This window comes from Neovison vison, chromosome 1 (assembly GCF_020171115.1).
Source record: "Neovison vison isolate M4711 chromosome 1, ASM_NN_V1, whole genome shotgun sequence".
Classification (NCBI taxonomy): Eukaryota; Metazoa; Chordata; class Mammalia; order Carnivora; family Mustelidae; genus Neogale; species Neogale vison.
Genome location: NC_058091.1, coordinates 146,315,557 through 146,334,393, shown reverse-complemented (window position 1 = coordinate 146,334,393; position 18,837 = coordinate 146,315,557). Strand labels below are relative to the sequence as shown.

The following is an 18,837-nucleotide window of genomic DNA, read 5'->3' as shown; positions in this document are numbered from 1 at the left end:
ATTAAGTAAATTCTTCCAAATTCTCCATCAAGTAGGGTCACAGTTCCCAGACACGGGAGACTTAAAAATCCAACTCCAAAACCACTCCCCACAAGGTCCTTAGGCAACTGATTTGGTTTCTGTCAAGGTTCTAGTTTTATCTAAATGGCAGCAAACAGCAGGGACTCTTTTTTTTTTTTCCAATTTATTTATTTTCAGAAAAACAGTATTCATTATTTTTTCACCACACCCAGTGCTCCATGCAAGCTGTGCCCTCTATAATACCCACCACCTGGTACCCCAACCTCCCACCCCCCCGCCACTTCAAACCCCTCAGACTGTTTTTCAGAGTCCATAGTCTCTCATGGTTCATCTCCCCTTCCAATTTACCCAAAAGCACATACCCTCCCCAATGTCCATAACCTTACCCCCTTCTCACCAACCCCCCTCCCACCAGCAACCCACAGTTTGTTTCGTGAGATTAAGAGTCACTTATGGTTTGTCTCCCTCCCTATCCCATCTTGTTTCATGGATTCTTCTCCTACCCACTTAAGCCCCCATGTTGCATCACCACTCCCTCATATCAGGGAGATCATATGATAGTTGTCTTTCTCCACTTGACTTATTTCGCTAAGCATGATACGCTCTAGTTCCATCCATGTTGTCGCAAATGGCAAGATTTCGTTTCTTTTGATGGCTGCATAGTATTCCATTGTGTATATATACCACATCTTCTTGATCCATTCATCTGTTGATGGACATCTAGGTTCTTTCCATAGTTTGGCTATTGTGGACATTGCTGCTATAAACATTCGGGTGCACGTGCCCCTTTGGATCGCTACGTTTGTATCTTTAGGGTAAATTCCCAGTAGTGCAATTGCTGGGTCATAGGGCAGTTCTATTTTCAACATTTTGAGGAATCTCCATGCAAACAGCAGGGACTCTTACCTGCTTTCTTCCATGCAGCATCACTGACATTTGCCCACGTTGTTTTTGCCAACTGTTAGTTTTTTATTCTGCTGTGTGGACAGACCACAGTCTGTTCATCCTTTCATTTCCTGGTGGACATTTTGGCTACTACAGACAGAACAGTGACAACGTGCAGACTAGTCTTCGTGTGGACGTGGGCTTTCATTTCCGTTAGGGAAACATGCCTGGGAGTGGAATGGCTGGAGGCTGCGGAATGTAGGTTTAGCTTGTGAGAAATGACCAAACACCTTCACAGCACGTGTAGTGTTTAACCTGGCCGCCAGCACTGCAGGAGATCCACTTGCTTCCTCGGCGGGACACGCAGGACAGCCATGTTTGTTCTGCAAACGTCATTCTGAGAGGTAAGCAGCCGCTCACTCACGACAGAACAATGGGCGTTTCCCTAATGACTGAGGACGCCATGTCTGGTCACGTGCTTGTTCGCGGTCTCCGTCCTTTGGTTGTGTCCAAATTTCCCCCATTTTGAAAGCGAGTCGGTCTACTTACTGAGTTTAAGAGTTCTTTATAGATACAAAGGTTTTGTTGGGGTTTTCACAAATATTTTCTCTCACTCTATGGTTTGTCTTTTCATTCTCTTTAGTCTTTCAAAGAGAAGTTTTTGATTTTTACCAAGTCCAATTTACTATATAATTTGTACTTTGTGCGTCTTTTGAGAAATCTTTGCCAAATCCAAAGTCACTTTAACTTTTCCCTTTATTTCCTTCTAGATTAATAGTGATAGCTTTTACATTAAATTATGCCCTCACTTCCCTTTCCCTCTTTGCTCCCCACCAAATCCTGGCAATCCAACTCTGACATTTTCTAGAAATACTATTTGCCAAGTAACCCTCTTCTGCTAAGCTCTCATCATTCTAATAGCCTCTCAGCTGACTGCCTTCTATCCTTAACCCGGAATATTCTTTGGATTACTTTTTACTGTAGTAGAAAACACCTAACATTAAATACACCGTCTTAACTGGATCTTGGGCTAGTGGCCCGTACCTAAAACACAGTGCTGCACTAACACCATGAGCCTCTTCTTCAGCGTGCATGGAAGTTCAGTTCCTCGTTCACACTAGCCATATTTCGAGTGCTCAACAGCCACGTGTGGCTCACTGGCCATCACGCTAGGGAGCAAAGGTATTTCTAACACCTGTTTTTTGGACAATGTTGCTGTACACGAATAATTGCTTTCATTTTTAAAGCATTTAGTTCAGGCACCGTAGTTATGTTTTAACCCTCAAATAACATTGAGGTAGACTAAATATGAGGTAAGAACATCCAAGTTCTATCAGGGTAAGTATCTTACCTAAAGGAATCCTTTAAAGCTTGACAAAGCTCTTTACTGCCAATCTATGCAAAACACACTTGAGTGCTTCTCACAGAACATATTCCATCCCAATGCGATGTACTTAATGAACAATTTCCTTTGTCCTTTTCTTCATTTGAAACAGTACATATGGGAAATCCCTAATTAAGGCATCCTCTTGCTTCTTCCTCAGTATACATGCTCTATGCCCTACCGTATGTGAAACACGTGAACAAAAAGCTTCACCTCCCGTCCACATCCACAGCACATCCCTGCATCCAAGTGGACGTTCGCCTGCCTCCACTTCTCTAGACGACAATCCCCACCCCCCACTACTGTCAACTTCCGAGAAGAGTCTGATTATTCCAGCCAACTGGTCCTATTCCTGGCTACTTGGATCCACGCCGGGAGCGTCTGATCCTAGATTCTCCCACTCCACAATTAGAAGTGCGCGTTAAGAGCATCTGGAACTCAACAGTCCCTACAATGAGCCTGACGTACAACCAGACTTGGGAGTAAAAACTTGACCATCTCAGTCTTAAGAGAGGTAAATTCAGGGGCACTTGGCTGGCTCAGTCGGTACAGCAAGCGACTCTTGATCTTGGTGTCGTGAGTTTGAGTCCCATATTGAGTGTGGAGCCTACTTTAAAAAAAAAAAAGATAAATTTTCTTCTTGTTTCCTCCAAGATAACAGAGAAAAGAAAGAAAAAGACACACTTTGACGCACTTTTTATAGCCTGGTTGTACTTCATTCCTCCCAGATACACACAATGCTCAACAAGGGACTGAAGTTTATTTATCATACACACAAGTCATGTCTGACCACTGAGAAAATGCTATTTACATAAAACATCATAGATTAAAAATACATAGTATTTGTATTTTAATACAACGGGGGTCCCAGGATTCCAACGAGGTCTGACTCCCCCTCTGCAGTATAGGCGTTGCTCTGCTACCAAGAACGCTAGTGGGGGAAACTCCAGCAGCGCATCTCTCGGGAGTCAGGCACGCGTGACTTTCACACACCGGGCCTGGCATCTGTAGAGGAAGACACCGCCTCTTCGGCGCACGGAACAACGTCTGGGTCTTCCACAGCCGAGTCCTCACGGGTTTCCTCTTCTGAGTCACACTCCTGACTATTTGGTGATTCGAAGTTACCCAGAGGCTCCTCCTGCAGTCGCTTTTGAGAGAATAAACCAACAACTTACTGTAAACACCGTAAAGGCCGAGTCCGCTAGCAGTGTGCTGGCAGCACTGGCCCCCACTGTCCGGACACGGTGCTTCTCATAATAGCTCTCCATTAAATTCACTGACAGTCAAGCGTTCTGTTCAAGTACCCCCGACGCTAGACCCCTTTCAGCAAAGTCACAGCACTAAGGGTGTGCTCGTTTTAAAGCACAACGTGCCTTGCAGACCAGGGCCTCGCAAGCTACCCTGAGCAAAGGCCCAGGCTCTCTGACTTCCAGTCTGCGGGGACCAACATTCACATGGTGGTTAGGAGAGCTGTCACGGCACTTCCAAATGAAAACCTTGAACAGAATTCTGTCGTGGCTTAAAACTTAAGCAAATCAGTACTAGAAAAGCTTTTATTTGAAAACTTTCTTCCTATCAGCAAGATGACTTCTTGCGAACATGAGTAAGTTTAAGACCTACTGTTTAGTCCAAGACTGTAAAGTAATAGTCATCAGTCTAATTCTTTGTTTTTCTTTAAAGATTTATTTATGAGAGAGGGAGAGAGAGGACAGGATGGAGTGTGCAGGAAGAGGGGCAGAGGATGGAGGAGGGAGGAAAAACTCCAGCCGATTCCTTGCTAAGTGTGGAGCCCAACGCAGGGCTTGCTCTCAAGACCCTCATATCATGACCTGAGCTGAAACCAAGAGTTGGGACACTCAACCCACTGAGCCAACCCATTGAGCCACACTCAACCCACTGAAACCCCCACCCCTGCAGGCTTATTCTTATAAATACATTAGCTTCTTCCAAATTAAAAAGTCAGGTAGGGGGGTCGCCTGGGTGGCTCAGTGGGTCAAGCCTCTGCCTTTGGCTCAGGTCATGATCTCAAGGTCCTGGGATTGAGTCCTGCATCGGGCTCTCTGCTCAGCAGGGGGCCTGCTCCCACCCAAACCGCCCACGTCTGCTGCTCTGCCTACTTGTGGTCTCTCTGTCAAATAAATAAAATCTTAAAAAGAAAAGGTAGGACCACCAACCTTATGTAGTACACCAATTAACCGCTTTATAAGTGACAGTAATGTCACACTGGCATTCACATTCAATAAAAACCTGTCTAAAAACTTGTCAACTGTGAAAAAGAAAAATTTTCCATATATAAGTAAATCCCTTTTCATATTTGTGCAAGAAAAGCGCTGTCCTTTTGCGTCACGATTATAATGCTATCCAACAGTCACGGGGCCCTTCTTACGGGCAGGGACTTGTCTCTACTTTCCTCGGTGTAACTCCTTAGTCTCCCGACGAGCCCACGAGGCGCACAGCCCTGCTCCACTCTCACAGATGAGGAGGACTCAGCAGAGGTCACGGGGCTGGACAGGGAGCGAAGCCTCAGGCGCAGGAAGTCCACACCCTGACTGACTGCACTGACTGCACCACTGCCCCAAGTGATGAAAACCAGAGGCCCGGGAGTCGGGGAGCGCGAAGGCCCACCTCTATCACCTCCGCCATGTACTGCACGTGCTCGGCTACCTCGGCCAGCTCCTCGTTCTCCCTCCTCAGGCGGGCGATCTCGCTGTCCTTCCGTTCGATTTCTTTATGAAGCTGCACGACAGAAACGAAGTTCGGTGTCCCCCACGTCTGCTAAGCGACACACCAGATTAATGCGCCTCCAAGTCCCCGAGAGGCACGTTTACACCAGGTTCCTGACAACGGAGCCCCTTGCGGTCAGACCGACGCGGACCGACGGCCACGCTCGCTCACGTCCCGCCGCCCGCACACGCTACGCAGGACAGTAACCGCGGAGCGTTAAAAACCGCCGCGGACGCGCCCGGCACGTACTTTCTCATTCTCCTTAAGTGCTTCGTAGAGGGCCTTCCTCCGCTTTTCTGCCACTTCTTTCCAATATTGAGAGGACGGATTTTCTAAAATAAATTAACGTTTTTAGGTAAACCTTGAAAATAATTACTATTATATGCTGCTGTAAAAACCCGTAATTTTTCTACTAAAAAATAGTCCCACGATGCTCCTAGAACGTCGCAGCCTCCGCGGACTCCCACCGCCACCCCGATTCGACCTCGCCTGCGCCGCGGCGCCCCCAGCTCAGCCAAGTCTCCGCTGCCTCCCTTCGGCTTCCGCTCCGCGCAAATTCCTTTCTCCAGATTCCCTCTCTAGACACTTTTCTTTGGAAAAGACGATTTCCAAGTCTTGTGACACTTAAAGGCGATGTAACACCAGAGCTGTCGTATTAATCACGACCCTTTTCTTTAATATTTCATCCATATTTGGATCTTACAGATAGGTAAAGCCTGTCCAGATTCACAGTATACTTAAAACCGTAAGAAAATTTAAATTATCAAACATTTGAGTAAAGTATTTAATAGTGTCTCCAGATTAAGAGGCTGTGGGCAGAGTTCAGAACAGTATAATAAATGATTATTTAATGCTTAAATACTAAATTAATGTTAACAATTTATTAAGTGATTATAACTAAGAAATTTAAGATAAAAGTGGCATATTTTTTCATACCTGCAATCATAAGATCATATGCTTCTTGAGTAACTTCACTAAAATTTTTATTTTCACTGTGTTCTGGGACAGTAACAACTCCAGAGCTGGTAGCCTTGGATGTTAACTGGTTGTTCCAGTGTTTCCTTTTGGACAAGCCTTTAACCAACTATAATGAAAATAAATACATCAATCTCATTTATTTTGATCTGATGAACGAGACAGCTGGGTGGTTTTGTCATGTATGTATTAAAAACAGAACAGTCATATGTCTCCGGCATTTTTGGATCTTTAAAAAAAAAATCACACAAATTGAAAATTCTACCAAAATTGTAGTTATTTTTTAGGAATTTTGTTTGTAGCAACTATCTTAGGTCGAAAGCTTATCTGAAATTATTTGTATTGTTTAAATAACTGAGTACCACAGAAAGGCAGAATTTTCAAACCTGCAAAAGTCCAGACACCCTCAACTGTGATTTTCTCCTTTACAGACGGGGTAAATGAAGGAATCTACCATTTTATTCCCCAAACATCAAACATTGCTCCTGCAGGCTCATCCGCAACCCCGCACCTCATCTCAGTGCTACTGCAGGCCTTCCTACTGAGTCTCAACTTCCTAAACTGAACCACCAAATCAAAAACTGTTTCTGTGAGGAACACACAATGGTTATTCTTGAACTATTTCCAAGTTTCAATGAGTCAGGCGTTCCTCTGATCAAGGAAATCTTGGAAGAGTCTTTAATGTAAAGTCAGTATCATCTGTACCCCACTCTAGCCCGGTAACACATACCTCATTTTCTCTTCCAACAAGGGACCCAGCTGCAGAAGGCTGAATCATCTTCAGCGTTCTTCTGGGCACAGGACTATTCTGCAAGTAAATAGAATTTATTACTGAGTTGGCAAATGGGTTATTACTTTCTCATTCCTACTATAATTTAGGAGACAGGAAACACTAAGAACACTAGTGTTTGGTCTGCCATGTAATATTATATATGAGCAATATATTGGTTTTTTTACCTAGCGAACTTGTTAGTTCCCTAATATAATAAAAGTTAAAGAAATCCTAATAGGTCACATTACCTAAACCTGACACAAGTAGCTTTTCTCCTTACATTTCAATCAATACATGCTGTATTATAGTCATCTTGTCAACTAACCGTAGCTAGTTAAAAAATATAACAAAATTTCTAAGCTCTAATACTTCAGACCATATGTGATGAAACCAAAGTCCAACAGGAATATCCGCATTCCCTCTTAAAAAGATCTGCCACAAAGAAACAAACTTACTAGACATCATAACATCTATATGGCAGAAACTCACAAAAAAGGGGTAAACTGGAGGAAAAGGTTATTTACACCACAAAGTATTTCTTTCCCTACTCAAAAAGATGCACCTCAGGCTTCCTTTAAATAGTGACTATCCCCTAACACATGTATATGTAGTCACCAAAGGAGTACAATTTTCAAGAACACACCTTACACAGAAGCAAATGCACATCCAAGAGGACCACACCCCCCCATCTTCACCTGACTGCAGAAGACGTTTCGTTTCAAGCCCATTCTTACCCAGACAGCCACAAAGTCAGGGCCAGGGGCACACCAGAATACTGTGAATTTGCCCACACTGCTGTTCTGGAAAAACCACAGCCTTCCTTTCCTGATCTGAAAGCGCTCTTTTTGCAAAAAATCATTAGTTATCCTGCCGCCACGGGAAGGCAAACAATGGTGAACACTCAAACCAGGGCAGCAAGAACATGACACCGAAGCAGCGTGAGAAAGTTACGGCTCCCAGCTGCACTTCCCAGCACTAGAGCTCACCTTTCCCACGGGACAGTTTCTGCTGCCGGTTATGATCTCACTACTGACCTGAAGAACAGACGCCAACTACTCCGAGAACAAACATTACAACAACATTAAAGATGTAATTTAGATTATACATCAGTCAACAGCCTCCAGACAAACAGAAGAAAAACCGAACTCTGGACCCTCAAGAATAGGAGGTGTTAATTCATTTAAATGCTTGCTGCTAAATAATGGCCACAGAAGCCAGATAAATCACTGCCACACACACAAAAATGACCATTTTCAAGATTAACTTTTATGCATGTAAGCTTGAAGCACTCAGCCCCCACGATGGAATATGGCTATTCTCATTTTCTTTATATAGATCATGCACTGGAAAAACAGACTCCTTAGAGCCAAGATGTTCAGGTTCTTTTTTTTTTTTTTTTTTTTTAAAGATTTTAGTTATTTATTTGACAGGCAGAGATCACAAGTAGGCAGAGAGCCAGGCAGAGAGAGGAGGAAGCAGGCTCCCTGCTGAGCAGAGAGCAGGATATGGGGCTCCATCCCAGGACCCTGAGATCATGACCTGAGCCTAAGGCAGAGGCTTTAACCCACTGAGCCACCCAGGTGCCCCAAGACGTTCAGGTTCTTAGATACTAATGGTCTTAATCTTTTTAGAAAACCACAGAGGATTCCAGGAAAACCTCTCTCTCTCCAAAAGAAAAAAGAAAAAAAAAAAAAAGAACACAAGAGCAGTACTCACACAGAATTTTGCATAATTGGGAAGAAATCCATAAACTCCTATAATTCACTCTTACAGATCTGGTTTTAGTCCCATTTCCTCCTTTTACAGAGACATAAGCTGAAGCTAGGATGCTCAATAATTCACCCAACATCACAGTTTTGGAGGTTAAATCAAGAACCACACAGAACCCAGTCCTTTTATATCCAAGATAGCTGTACTGTAACTAAATAAACATTAGATTTTTCTTTAGATATAAGGATCTGCTGAAATGATATAAACAGTCTGGGATCTGTCTCAAATTAATTAGGCAACTTAAGGAGGAGTGAATGACAAAGGAGATGAAACAAGACCAGCTGTATACTTTTAACTGCTGAAAACTGGGAAGTTGAGATTATTATGCTATTTTTTTTTTTTTAAAGATTTTATTTATTTATTTGACAGAGACAGATCACAAGTAGGCAGAGAGGCAGGCAGAGAGAGGAGGAAGCAGGCTCCCTGCTGAGCAGAGAGCCCGATGCGGGACTCGATCCCAGGACCCTGAGATCATGACCTGAGCCGAAGGCAGCGGCTTAACCCACTGAGCCACCCAGGCGCCCCGAGATTATTATGCTATTGACTATTTTTGAATATTTGAAAATTTTCCTAACAAAAAGTCTAAGCACACACACAAAGATCAGTGGGAAGATATTATCATCCTAAATGGAAAGGGACGGACTCAAATTACCAATGCAGAGTGTTATTTAAGAAAAACAATGCAGGGGCACCTGGGTGGCTCAGTGGGTTAAGCCACTGCCTTCAGCTCAGGTCAGATCCCAGGGTCCTGGGATCGAGCCCCACATTGGGCTCTCTATTAAAAAAAAAAAAAAGAAAAGAAAAGAAAAAGAAAAACAATGTAAGGACACAAAGGCAAGGTAAGCCACCTATCAGAAAGCATCTGCTATCACTTATCACTTTTATTTACTCTATTTAAATCTGCAAAATGATAGTTTTCCTGAAGATGTGGTCTCTCTCATTCCCTCACCCTCTAAATTGTGTGGCAGAACCTCATTAAGTTGTAAACTCACTTAGAACTGTAAGAGCAAAGTCAGTCAAAGTTACAAATTCAAAATTAAACTCTGTTCTTATTATTATACAAATAAAGATTTCCAGTGATGGCATCATAATGGGATTCAAGAAGCACAGCAAACAAGCAGGTTCGATGGGAGTAAGTATGTTCTCTGGTCACATGTGCATTATGACGTAGAATGTGTCTCTGTGGACAAAGACACCAATTCTCAAGACACAGAGGATTTTTAAAAAGTCATTTTATGAAATGGAGGAGTGGAAAGAAAGCAACCACAATCTTATTTACAGAGACTCCTAAGGAATCTCCAAAAAAACCTACCAGATCTAATAAGTTCAGCAAGTTATAGGATTTAAGATCAAACTCAAAATGCAAAAATCAACGGTTTTCCATATACTAGCAATGAACACACAGAAAATTTAATTCATGAAACAACTCTATCTACAGTAGCATTAAAAATAAAATACTTAAGAAAAAATTAAACAAAAGGAGTATAAAACTCAATACTCTGAAAACTACCAAAACATTGTTGAAAGAAATTAAAGACCTAAACAAATGGAAAGAGATTGCATGTAATGGGATCACAAAACTCACCGTTCAACCATAATTAATTTTTTTAACGTTTTCTACTGTTACCTGTCCTCCGGCCCAAAAGCTCGGCACTTCAAAGTTTATAGAAACGACGGCCAGATTAAATTTAGTTAAATTACGTCAAAATGCTTCTAAACCACATGCTCTCTCTAAGAAATGACGGTTATTCTGTCACATACCTTTACATTCTCTCTGCTTCCCTCTTGTTTCTGCTTCATACTCGGATTCATTATGCACCTGGTAAAACACAAAAAACTAGTAATTCATATCATAAACAGAAAGCGGTTTGCACCTGAAGGTGGAGTTTAGATTCTTCTGATGTTGAAAGTATTTACAACCACAGAAATCATTACTACTGTACAGCAGAACTACTATCTTCTCTCACTGTACCCACACTCAGTCCTATCAATGACTACAGTTGACTAAAGTCAGTAACTCTTACTATCCATACTCAACACCACCCCCCCCCACGGTAATTCTGGTTGGAAACACCTTGTCGCAACAGGAAAATTCGGTATTCTAAACATTGTTATTTACAAAACACGGTGGGGTCCTGGGTTAAACAGAGGGTTCAAAAAAAATCTGAGGAATGGTCACCAGGTACGTGGGTATATTCAAGTCTGTCCTAAAGAATAACATTCTAGGGGCGCCTATGGGACTGTCGGTTCTGCGTCAGCCTTTGGCTTAGGGTATAATCTCAGGATTCTAGGATCCAGCCCCACGATGGGCTCCTGCTCAGCAGGGGGTCTACCCCCCCCACCTACCTGCTGCTTCCCCTTTGCGCACTCTCTCAAATGAATAAAAAAATTTTTTTAAAGAATAGCATCCTAACTTTGTTGTATTTTTTTTTAAGATTTTATTTATTTGACAGATATCACAGGCGGGCAGAAAGTCAGGCAGAGACAGAGAGGGGGGAAGCAGGCTCCCTGTTGAGCAGAGAGCCCAACGCAGGTCTTTGGTCTTTATCCCAGGACCCTGGGACCAGGACCTAAGCCGAAGGCAGAGGCTTTAACCCACTGAGCCACCCAGGTGCCCCTAACGCTGCCATTTCAAAGGCAGTTTTAAGCTATAATAAAATTGGCTCTGATAACCAGCAATACGTTAGTAGTGATTTCATATCGGATCTAATGAGATTATGTATTCACATTGGTAGGGAATGTTTAACCATCACTGTGAACTGAGGGCGGGAAGCAAGGCCGAGCGAGCAGAAGATAAAGAATTATGCAATGTGGTTAACCAGACCACAGGGCCGGACTCGCTGCAAACCCAAACTCGGGACCTCCCGGACAGGTCTGCGCCTGCCCAAACCCACCTCCCTCCTGGCTGTAGATTACACCTGTACTGGGCGCAGCGACTTCCCAACTCGGGACCATGACTCACCTCCTGTTCATGCATCTACACGGTACCTTAGCACAGGCACAGCCGAGAAAGCTTTAGTTAACCAAAAACACCCCAACTGTCTGATGCACCCTATTTCCCCTCCTATCTCATGGTAAGCAATGCTGGCGGGGACCCACCGAACGGAGCAATGTTTTCTCAAACTGCAGGTCGCAGCCCGGGATCCCCAAATCGCTGACTTGGGTCACGAACTGTATTTGGAAAAATGGAACTGACGAGATGAGAAAACACCGAGCGCAGAGCACGCGAGGCGCCAGGGCTGCTTCGTGAAACGTCTCCCGTCGCCCGGCTGCGCCCCGAACTGCGATGTACAGCGGGTTCCGTGAGTGTCGGCCCAAACCGGTGCCAGCCCCGACCAAGGGTGGTCTTCCGTAGGTCTGTCGTACTCCGGTCGGCAGCCCTGCACCTTCCCTCTCCGCACAGGGCCGGGTCCCCAGGGAACGCAGACGAACGGGAGACACCAGGGTCACCAGCCCCGGGTCGTTTTCTCAACGGGCGACGCAGGACCCAGCGACCTTCCCCCCGGGGCCCAGGCTACGGACCCCTCGGACCCCGGCCCGCTGGAGGCCCGGAAGGTGGAGGTTCCCCCTCACCGGGGCAGCCGCGCACAGCCAGCCCCCTGAGGCCGCGGGCCGAAACTCCCTCCCCAGGCCGGGGGTCCGCCGGGGATCCGCCGGCTCCCGCCGCTGCGCACGAGTCCGGGACGCGCCCGCCAGCCAATCGGGAGCGCGGACGGGAGCGCGCCAAAACCGACCCAGCCAATGGGGCAACACCTCGGCCGCGGGGCCCTGCCTCGCCCGCGCTCCCCGCAACGTCCACCCCAACCCCGGCCGCGGCCCGGCAGCCGTCCCGAGAGCGGCCCCCGCGGACCCACCTCCCTCACGCTTATCGGACGGGAGCGCTCAATCCTCGCAGCCGACGCAGGTCGTTGCGGCGGGACAACCTCGCTCACGGTCCGCGGCCGCTGGAAAAGCTTGCGGACGGCGCTCGCGGGGCGCGACGGCCACGTGACCCGGGGGACGCCCAACGGATCCCGCCAATCGCCTCCCGCCCCGCCCCTTCGGCCCGCCTCCTTCCGCGCCTGCGCGGTGGGTGCTGCGCGGAGTCGGGCGGGGACGTCCGGGCGTGACTCCCTGTGGAGAGGTCGCTGCCCTCTGGCCTTTCGTCGGAATTCTCGCCTCAGTGCGGTTCTCTCCTGTTCTCGCCCTTCGCGAGGGCAGCGGGCGGGGCAAGCTCTCCCAGGAGGCGCCAAGTCGGGGAGAACAAACTGTTGTGTAAAAAGCCCCCGACGTACCTGTGGCAGAGCGATGGTTGGGCGGACCCGCGACTGTGTCCGGGCCCCGAGTGCGCTGCGGTTCGGGGGGAGCCCCGCGGGCCTGCCCTGGCCCTCGGTCCGACCCGCCGCCGGGCAAGCACCCAGGACTGGGCTGGCTCCGGGAACACAGCACTCACCGCAGTTTTAAGGAGCGAGGTCCCCTGCCGACACCCCTAGCTTTGCTTTCTCTGGACTCTGCAAATCCTCAGCTCCCTGCGGACAGGACGTTTGGAGCCGCCGGATCTGGTCCTTGGTGTCCACGGGCTGTAAGGCGAGCCTGTCTTCCCGTTCCTGAACCTCCCGAGCTGTCTCCCCTGGGCGCCCACCTGCCCACCTGCGGCCTCTCACCGCTTTCTCTCCCCGCGACCTCACAACGTGCAGAGCACAGTCCCGTGGTCCTTTGTTTCGCCTTTGTTTGGGCGAAACACATAAAATCTAAATTCATAAACAACCCGATGACTGGAAAACTACCCGTAGACCGGATTTCCAAGGTGGGAATTCTGATGACCCGTGCCAAGTACAAGCACAGTGTCCTTGGGTTCTGAGACACCAGCCTGTCAACCTAGTCCCTCCGACCTCCAGTTTCTTCATTCAGCCCCGGGGGTACAAAGGGATCTTTGAAAAGATCCAAAATGGGTAAGTATATAAAAGTCCTATTCAGGTAGCCTGCACTAGGTAGGGTTTAAGGCAAAGTTCATAATGTTGTTTCTTAACTAAAAAGCTGGGAAAGACCAATCTCTTCCATGTGGAAATGGTGAGCAAACCAACGAGGTAGAATCATGAGGTCACGGAGTTAAAAACTAAGGAGCAATAGGGGAATTGGTGATTTTCTTAGAAGTATCATAATCCCCACTTACCCAAATGTTACCTGTAGTTGCTAATAATATTGCTCAGTTTTGGAGCGGCGTGGGGAAGATTTTACTTCATGTATTTCAGTATTGTTTGACTTTTTTCTCCCAATTCAACATACCAAAGGAGATGATGCCTACTTTAGGAAAAATCATGAGGCTCCCAGAGTCTGAAACACCCGTGTTGCCGGCTCGGGTGAGATCCTTTTTGCTTTGCCCGCTAGATGATCAGCTACTTACTGTGACTCAGATCTGCACCTGCATTCTCCCAGTTCGGTGGCCACTAGTGGCAGTGACTACTGAGTCCTTGAGATGGGTTTAGTGTTCATTGAAATATACTGTAATGTAACATACACACTGGATTTCAAAGATTTAGTGAGAAAAGAAGAATGTAAGCCATTTCCATAATTGTATTGATCACATGTTGAAATGATACTTTGGGGATACTAAGTTAAAGGCAAGTGTTGTTAAAATTCATTTCACTGGCTTCCTTTTACTTTTTAAAATACGGCTACCTGGAAAAAAAATTAATGATAGATGTGGCTCACGTTTGTGGCTCACATTGTATTTCAGTGAGACGTGACTGTGCTAAAATACCACACCGTACATTATCCCACGGAATTTCCTTAGTAGCCCTGCAGGTAGATGTTTTCTACTCACTCTGGACAAGACTGAAAGGCTAAATTACAAGCCCAAGATCTCAGACCGCTAGCCATTGACAGACTGAGACTTCAGATCTTCTGACTCAAAATCCACAAAAGGAAAGAGGGAGGTTCTGAATATATTCCTCTGTCCAGAAGCAGAAGATCCTCAAACCCTGGAACTACTGGGAATGTCTCTACCATGTATACTTTCATACTGTTTTTGAAGAACAAATTTATAAGGAAAACAGTTTTGTAGGGATCTGGGAAAAAGAGACAAGTGGTTGTTGTCCCATCAGAATTTGGCTCTAGACATCCAAATATCCTGTAGTCTTATCTGCACTCAGGAAACCAGGGGTTTTGAGCAAATTAAGATTATGCAGTAACACTGGGTCATGTATAATCCTTCAGTTGACGGCAATGTTACACTGCACAAGTTAAAAAAAAAAAAAACCATGGAGGGTGCCTGGGTGGCTCAGTGGGTTAAGCCGCTGCCTTCGGCTCGGGTCATGATCTCAGGGTCCTGGGATCGAGTCCCACATCGGGCTCTCTGCTCAGCAGGGAGCCTGCTTCCCTCTCTCTCTCTCTCTGCCTGCCTCTCCATCTACTTGTGATTTCTCTCTGTCAAATAAATAAATAAAATCTTTAAAAAAAAAAAAAAGACCATGGATATTTTTCTGTAATCTTTCTATGAGCCACTTCTAGCCGAGCACGGACTCCGTTGCTATGCATTATGGAGCTGTTTGTTTGTATCTTGCCTAAGAACATTTACAATCAGTTTGTGGGAAGAGAATGAGGGAAAGAAGAACAATAATGTACTGTACTAGAAAAAACAAAACCAAGTCATCTAACATGGTATAAAGAACAACGAAAAATAAAAACATTACTGAAAGGCTATAAGTCCAACTGAGGTGCATGTACCTTTTTAAAATCTACCATTTATTAAGGCTTAACTATATTGCCACGGTTTTCAGCCAGAGTTCAGAAATTGCTATTACATGCTAATCCCTATTTTTCTGAAAGCTGCCCTCAGGGAAACACATAACAAGTTATTACATTCTATTTAAAAAGCTCATGTAGGATCATTTGTAGAGTGATTCAATTCCTCTACTCTGGATTACACAAAGAGTTGTATTTATGTTTTAGGTTACCTGAAATGGGCACAAAGTTGAAAAAAAATGAGGGCAGAAAAGAAATTCAGATTCAAGCAGTTTATCAGAATTTGGGTTTTTATTTTTTAATTTTTCTAAATAGGTTCTATGCCCGACGTGGGACTTGATTGAACTCCCAACCCGGAGATCAAGAGTCTCATCTTCGACCAACTGAGCCAACCAGGTACCCTAGTGTTTTTGTTTTGAAGGTAACTTTTTAATAATAACATGAGATACATACTAGTTTTAATGATGATAAATCAGCTTTAAGATAAAAGGCAGTAAACAGGTGATTGTAAAGGACCAAGGAAATGAAAAAACACACAGTAAATGCAGTCCACGATGAACATATACCTTGTAGTTAAGCCATTATATGTAATTTTCCTTCTCATTGTATTTGTATTTTATTTTTAAATTTTTTTTAAAGCTGCTTTCTTTCTCACTTTCTGTCATTCATTTTATTTAAGTAATCTCTACACCCAACATGGGGCTCAAACTCACGACCCTAAGATCAGGAGTCCTATGCTCCTCCAACTAAGCCAGACAGGTGCCCCATAAAATTTTTTATTTCTTAGTAATCTCTACACCCAGTATGGAGCTCAAACTCAGGACCCCAAGATCAAACATTGCATGCTTTTCCTCCTGAGCCAGCCAGGCACCCCAGTGTCTTTGTATTTTTAAAGGGTTTTTAAATTTTCACTTTTCAGAACCAATATTGATCCTGAGAAGTTCATCATTTACAAAAGACATACCTGGGTCAGCTGGTTGTCATTTGTGTAAAGAAACTGCCGAAATTTCCAATGGGCTGTCAGGGTTCCCTTTTCAAAACAAATGCATTCAAAGCAGAAATTTTCTTATTAATCTCTCTTTCCTTTGATATTTATTTATATTTTATTTTTTAAACCCAGGCCATGTCTGAAAGGATTTGGGCATGCATAAAATTTGCACAAAATTCAGAGTTAATTTTACAAAAGTTAACTTGTTGAGTCCGCTTATGTGATGAGAATGACCTGCTGGCTACATAAGGTGGGGACGGGTGTATTAGGTATTTGCTCAAGAGAAACAAAACCAATAGGATAGATAGAGATTTGAGGAATTTGCCCACGTGATTATGTCAGCCGGCAAATCCAGAATCTGCAGGACCAGTGTCCCCGTTTGACTCTGAAGGCCTGAAGCTGCTGTAGAACCTGCGTCCCAGTTCAGCTGTGGGGCAGGAGAATTCGCGCTCATTGAGGGGAAGAGGGGATTGAGGGCATGGGGTTGGGGGAGGGTCAGTCTTTCGTTTGATTGAGTGAGGCCCACTCACATTACAGAAGACTATTTGCTTTACTCGGTTTACTTATTTAAACATTAGTCTCATCCAAAAACACCCTCAGAGAAACACCCAGAATAGTGTTTGACCAAATATCGGGACACCCCATGACTCAGTCAGGTTGACCTAAAATTAAGCATCACAATGGGAAAGAGAGCCTTGCCTGGACCTTGACCTAGGATGTCCTTTGAGTTCCCTTTGGACTGGGAAGGCCTGGAAGTACACTGCGGCCCGTGCTCAGCTGACGGGCTAGTAGGACATCTATGAAGGGAGCAAGCCAATTAAGCCTTTTGTCTTACTAGTTTCAAAGGAACCAAAAACCATGAAGCGTTGTGTCCAGTCTGCCACACTCTTCTCCAGTAGCAGACGTTGGTTCCTCGTGAGGTCTATGAAGGGAGGATCTGTTCCAAGCCTGTCTCCTGGTGTTGGAGATGGTTGCCTTCTCCCTACTCTTCCTCCCATCCTCCTCCCCCTGCATGGGTCTCTGTGTCCAAATTTTGCCATTTGTAAGGACATCAGTTATATTGGGTTAGGATCTGCTATAGACTGAATGTTCGTGTCCCTCTAAAGTTTTGAAGCCTAATCCCCAACCTGGTACTATGGGGAAGTGGGGGCCTTTGGGCAGTAGTTATAAATGGAATCAGCCTCCTTATGAAAGAGACCCCAAGGAGCTCCCTCAGTCCTTCCACCGTGTAAGGACACAGTGAAAAGTGGCCAAGAAGCACCAGGAAGCAGGCCCTCCCCAGACACCACCTGCAGGCACCTTGATCTTGGACTTTCCAGCCTCCAGAACTGTGAGAAATCAGTGTTTATTGTGAAAGTCACCCATTCTCTGGTATTTTTGCCATAATAGCCCAAACGGAGTCAGACAGGCTGTACCCTATCGTGTTCACTTGATTGCCTCTGTAAAGACCCTATCTTCAAATAAGGTCATGTTGTGAGATACGTGAGTTAGGACTTCAACCTGTGAGGGGGAAGGGGCACACAGTTTAACCCATAACAGAAAGCGTTCAGCTTGCCCAGTCTGCCCTACTCAGCGGCTTCCTCCTCACGTCAAAGCGGGAATACCCAGCACATGCTCCAGGACTGTTTGGAGCAAGTCCCCGAGCAGTCCGGCCATACGTGTACGCTTTTCCTTTTCTTGTGCTCATGTCATTTCAACTGTATTGCATTAGAAGCAGAGCTAAGCGGTTCCTACATTTCAAAAGGGCTCTTGTGCGGCTCTCGATCCTAAGGTCCCAACTTCTAGCCCCATGTTGGGCAAAGAGCTTACTTCCAAAAAGTTTGAAAAGGCTCTCAAGAGGAGAAAAACCCTTTTCCTTGAAAATCTGTTCATCTTGTTCTTCATGAAAGGAATACATTTTTTTAGTTTTTTTCACTGTAATATTTATTTTTTAATTGTTATGATTATTTCTTTTTTAAAATTAACATATAATGTATGATTGGTTTCAGAGGTAGAGGTCAGTGATTCATCCATCTTATAATACCCAGTACGCATTACATCACATGACCTCCTTAATGCCCATCCCCCAGTTACCCCATCCCCCAACCCCCCAACCCCCCTCCCTTCCAGCAACCCTCAGTTTGTTTCCTATGATTAAAGTCTCATAGTTTGTCTCCCTCTCTGATTTCATCTTGTTTTTTTTTCTTTCTTCCCCTATGCTCCTCTGTTTTGTTTCTTAAATTCCATGTATCAGTGAGCTCATTTGATGATTATCCTTCTCTAACTTATTTTACTTAGCATAATACCCTCTAATTCCATCATTGGAATCATTCCATCCATATCATTGAAAATGGCAAGATTTCATTTTTGATGGCTGACTAGTATTCCATTGTATATCTATTCCACATCTTCTTCTTCTTCTTCTTTTTTAAGATTTTATTTATTTATTTGAGAGAAAGCATGGGGGTTGGGAAGGTCAGAGGGAGAAGCAGACCACTGAGAAAGAAGCCTGATACGGGTCTCAATCCTGGGATCCTGACCTGAGTCAAAGGAAGACCTGAGCCACTCAGACACCCTGTACCACATCTTATTTATCCATTCATCTGTCGATGGACA

General features: G+C 45.0%; 1 protein-coding gene across 5 annotated transcripts; it reads right to left on the bottom strand.

The window, feature by feature from the left end:
* Positions 1-3,031: 3,031 nt before the first annotated feature.
* On the bottom strand, positions 3,032-12,515 carry GMNN (geminin DNA replication inhibitor). Of its 5 annotated transcripts, none has more exons than XM_044260059.1 (7): positions 12,386-12,515; positions 10,293-10,350; positions 6,720-6,797; positions 5,951-6,098; positions 5,264-5,346; positions 4,916-5,062; positions 3,032-3,437 (listed from the first exon to the last, which is right to left on the bottom strand). In XM_044260059.1, exons 2-7 carry the CDS (start codon positions 10,341-10,343, stop codon positions 3,276-3,278), a joined length of 669 nt encoding a protein of 222 aa, XP_044115994.1. In that variant the 5' UTR covers positions 10,344-10,350; positions 12,386-12,515; the 3' UTR covers positions 3,032-3,275. The 5 variants fall into 5 exon arrangements, with proteins under 5 accessions (XP_044115994.1, XP_044116003.1, XP_044116010.1 ...); XM_044260068.1 differs by having other exon boundaries at positions 4,925-5,062; XM_044260075.1 differs by having other exon boundaries at positions 4,916-5,026.
* Positions 12,516-18,837: the final 6,322 nt, after the last annotated feature.